Below are 4526 nucleotides of genomic sequence, written 5' to 3'. Positions count from 1 at the left end.
CCCGCCGCCGGGCGCGGGGCGCGGGGCGGGGGCAATGCGCCGTTGTTATGCAAGTACAGCTTACTAGCACTAAGTAGGTACCTACGTATATAGATTTTCTACGCATGCGCACTACATGTTTATGTTTATGAACGTACTCAACCGTGCTAAAGTTAAGTTTAAAATAACTAACTATACGTTCCTGGACACGGTTTATAAACTTCATTTTAGGTACCTAAATGAAATACATTTTCATGATGCGTAATCGCCGTTTGTCAGTAATGGCTGTTAATACCGGATGTGTTCTTACCAAAGGGCAGGCAATGAGAAAGGCCTTTGGAACAATGTTAAGCAATACCCAGGAGGGAAGGCGGGGAGGCTGAGGCGCCGTGCCGGGCGCCGGTGTCGGGTGGCCTTTCCACGAACTATGTCCGGCGCGGCGGCCGTCTCATCGGACTACCGTTGCAAGATGACGGAACGCTTACTTTTAAATACAATCAAGTAGATTATATGACATGCATTATTACAAATGCAATAGTTAATTGAATTTTCGATTGTCAGGTCGGGTTCTGCGATTCCAGGCACATGTTTTAGCACTCGCCTCTGACGCTAAGCTGGTGCTGTCCATATCCTGTTCGCTGAATGCCTTTTGAAGATGTTTTTGTGTGTGTATGCAGATCCGGTGCGGGCGCGGGCGCGGGCGCGGGCGGCAGCGCGGTGTACGCGCGCTGCGGCTACGCTGCCGGCTCGCCCTACTTTGGGAACGGCGCGGAGTTGCCTCAGCCGCAGATGTGGACCTCCAGCGCGGGTACACTCACTACTTTTCATCACCAACACAATCTAACTGTTTGTATGTAACCTGCCGAAGGATATCGCTAGTAGTTTAAAGGTCAAGGACGTATTTCAATGTAGGTTTATTATGAGAAACATTATATGTTTTGGAATAGAACAATTAACTATTAAACTCTGGGAGTGGCTGAAATGTGTGCTTTGCTGTTGCTACTTTATTAACTGTCATGGATTTGATAAAAGTAAAACGATTTCTAGCGGTGTGTATATATGTGCCGTTCGTAACCCTCGCGACCCACGGCGGACCCACAAGGAACATGCCAGGCGAAGTATTGCAATTAATGTTTACCGGTTGTCGCTTCAGGTGGGTCGCCGAACTACAGCAGCGGCGTGTTGGAAGAGTACGAGGCGGCGGAGAGCGAGGGAGCGGGCGGGAGCGCGGGCGGCGCGGGCGGCGCGCTGCCCGCCTTCAGCGCGCGCTTCGGCGGCGCCTTCGTCCACCGGCAGCCCGCGTACGCATCGCAGCCGCTGGCTGCCGGCTACTCGCACCAGGTGAGTGCCATTCCATACAGTCTTTAACAGCGACGGTCGCCGAAATGCACAAATCTTTTATAGTGTATGATCCCGCAAAAACGACACCTATTGCTAATTGAGGGAGCTCGACCATCCTTATTTTTTACAGATATACAAAGAAATCCTTCTTTATGTACATGTTTTTTGGTACTTTCGTTGATGATAAGTAGTGCCACATACTGCGTTCCGTGTTGCTTCGGTAGCCGCATCGGTGGTATTGACGAAGGCGCGTGTTGCAGGAGGCGTGGGCGCTGGACGGGCGCCGGCCGCAGCTGTCCGCCGCCGCCAGCCTCAGCGCCAGTGAGTACGCCGCCCTCGCTGGCACACTGCGGCTCCGACTGCACTAACACTGCAGCAATGACACTACACACGACGACGCATGTTGCACTGCTGCATCGACATGCTCCGATTACCTCTGCCCGGCCTCTTCACAGACAATAGCAGGATGGCTCGTTTAATTACAGCAGCAACAACATTATATATGTATGCTGTATTAATAACAGCAACAACATTATATTTACATTATATTATAAATAAAGACATATTTACATTTTAGACATTTGAAAAAGTCGCCAAATTGCACAGCAGTTACATAGGTACATACATTTATATAACTTTATTTTTATGTTACAATTATGTTATATTTACTTGTGTACTACGACGACGGCTGATACTCGCGCATGTCATTATTGAACCCGGGGGTCGACATATAGGTAGTCGCTAGGTCGCTTGCGGGCGTGTTGCGTTTTGCCCTCCCGAGCTGCGCGGCGCGACGGCGAGCACGCTCGAACCTCACGCCACACACACTCATAGTTTCGCCTAACCGATACATACTGCGTGCGTGTTTATAATACGAGTACTAACATATCGGTAATAGTAAACATTTTTTTTAACTAGTACGATTTCTGCAGCATCAAAATCGGATTATGGTCTTATAACTAAAGACAATTTCGCGAAATTTGTCGGTAATAATCCTCAAGATGCGATCAATGTAATCGAGCTACTTGCTCACACTGTTTCAAGTCTTCTTGCGGTAAGGTCGGCCTTTTGCCACGCTGAGATTGGGGCGCCACGATAACCTCGCAACCCCGCGCCCTCCCGCCCCGCATCCCCGCACCCACACGCCTCGCAACCCCGCACCCACACGCCCCGCGCCGCCGCTCACACTTTTTCAATGACACTTAACCTTCATCTATCTTCGCCGGGCTCTGTGCCTCAGCTTTGCCCATTAAATAATTAAAAGTTTGCTACAAAAAGTCAAGTGTTAAGTGTTGTCAGCGTAAAATAATAATAATGGACTAGATGCCAATAGTTTTTTTAAAGAAAAAGATAGGACGATGGGATAATGAAAATCCTTTACGACGTTTACGAACGCACAGGGTAATATAATCTGCACTTAGCTTAGAAGCATGTAGGTATTTCGCATTTACTTCGAAATTACACTTGGATTAATGTAAATATATTTGCGCCGTTTCGCAACAGTGCGTTTAATAAATGTATCATCGCTAACAAAGTTGAATTAATGTAGATACCGGTTGGCAGACGAGCACAGCGATGGCTCGGCGGCGGCTCGACCGCTGCTATCGGATAATTAGCGGCTGTTACTCGTATATATTTAAATGAGGCCGCGTCGTTTTGTCGTTAGTGACGTGTACACGTTTTCGAAGGAAAGCGACGAATGTTTCATGAACAACACCAATGGCAAGTCTAGACGCCCTCCCTTTATTGGATTCGGGACACCTATTAATTTGAATTAATTTCCCATCTACTTTAGAAGCTTTCAATGAGAGCCGTGAACGATAAGCGTAGACCTCAGTGTAACCGCGGGGCTGCAGGTCGCTCTCGATTAGGAAGCGTTTATTCGCTCAAAGATTAGTTAGTAAACATATTTATACTGCTTCTAGAAAAAATTGCCTAACCAGATATCACCTTGATCTATGATTAACAATGAGCTTATTGGTCAATAAATACAGAAGTCGGGGGGCGCGTTCCTATCAGAGCGTACCATACCAAGCTCGGTTGCATTGCGATTGGATAAGTCAGCAATTGGCACTGCATCCTAATTGACGCTAGTGATGTAATGTGTGGTAGGCGGGTGTGGAGCGCGGGGAGGGTGCGGGGCGCGGCCGGACGCGCTGTTTGCGCAGGTCGCTACAAAAAACCAAACGTCGCCTCTCCAAATGAAGTCATTCCTTTTAAGTGCATTAAAATCTCATTCCGTTTATGTCGTGTTGTCGGATAAGGCACGTGCCGCGTCCGGCTGGCCGATGACGTCACGTACGCACACAGTATTACCGTCATACCAGTGCCAAACGTAATTCAAATGATTCCATCATTGTTGTACTTCAGGCAATTATATTAGTAAAACTAAAAAAATAAATTTGTATCATGGTAATAAATATATTTCAAGTAAAAATATAAATAACATGTATGCGGGCGCGGTGTGCGCAGCGCAGCGCGGCGTGTGAGCCGGCGCGCGCACATTAGCCGCGCCATTAGCGATGTCCCGGTACGATAACAGCCGCCTATTTGGTCACTATCTGTTGTAGCGAACACATGCTGCAATGCTGCTATTAAATTTCATCCCCGACACGACGCCTGTCGATTTTGATTGCGATGACGTGGCCATCAACAACGAGAACACGCGCGCGCCGCGGTGCCGCCAACGGCTCTGCTGCCTTACCGTCCACTTTAGTTTTGTTTTGGACGAGATATATTCAATAATAACAACGTCGCCAACTGACTTGCTTTTGCTCGCCGTTTCCGTGTGCGGGTGCACGTGTGCGCCGCCTTCCCCGCCCGCCTCGTCCCGCACAGCTGTGCACTCAGCACTTTTACGTGATACAATGCGGACCACTGCCAAGGTTGTTCGTTGTCTTCGCTCTGTACAAAGATCTCGCGACGCGTCATCTGACATTGATTAGCTGTAAACAATCGCGTCGCGCCGGGCGAAGGTCGCTGCGTCACTTATACGGTGATCACAGACATGCTTGCGGTGGCACTCGCCACACGCCATGCAACGCACGCTGCACGCCGACATGCTCGCAATCGATCATAATAAAACGCTTTTAAAAAATTAGTTCATGTGTATTTTATTCACACGAAAGTAATAGTTCAGTAGGTATTCCAGTACGGGTTCAGACGATGACGATGGAGTTTGACCGAACTATTACTTGGTATGTGAA

At 48.4% G+C, this 4526-nt stretch overlaps 1 protein-coding gene across 1 annotated transcript in view; it reads left to right on the top strand.

Moving 5' to 3' along the window:
- LOC106111237 overlaps nt 1–4520 on the top strand; it is an 11207-nt gene extending 6687 nt beyond the window's left edge. The window contains exons 2-4 of the mRNA XM_013293262.1: nt 657–787; nt 1133–1320; nt 1581–4520. Coding sequence (XP_013148716.1) covers nt 769–787; nt 1133–1320; nt 1581–1688 — 315 coding nt within the window. The 5' untranslated portion in view covers nt 657–768 and the 3' untranslated portion in view covers nt 1689–4520. The remainder of the gene's footprint in view (nt 1–656; nt 788–1132; nt 1321–1580) is intronic.
- Nucleotides 4521–4526: the final 6 nt, after the last annotated feature.

Source organism: Papilio polytes, unplaced genomic scaffold (assembly GCF_000836215.1).
Source record: "Papilio polytes unplaced genomic scaffold, Ppol_1.0 DF824180.1, whole genome shotgun sequence".
Taxonomy (NCBI): domain Eukaryota; kingdom Metazoa; phylum Arthropoda; class Insecta; order Lepidoptera; family Papilionidae; genus Papilio; species Papilio polytes.
Note: the sequence above shows the minus strand (reverse complement) of the source record. Positions and strands in the feature narration are given on the sequence as shown.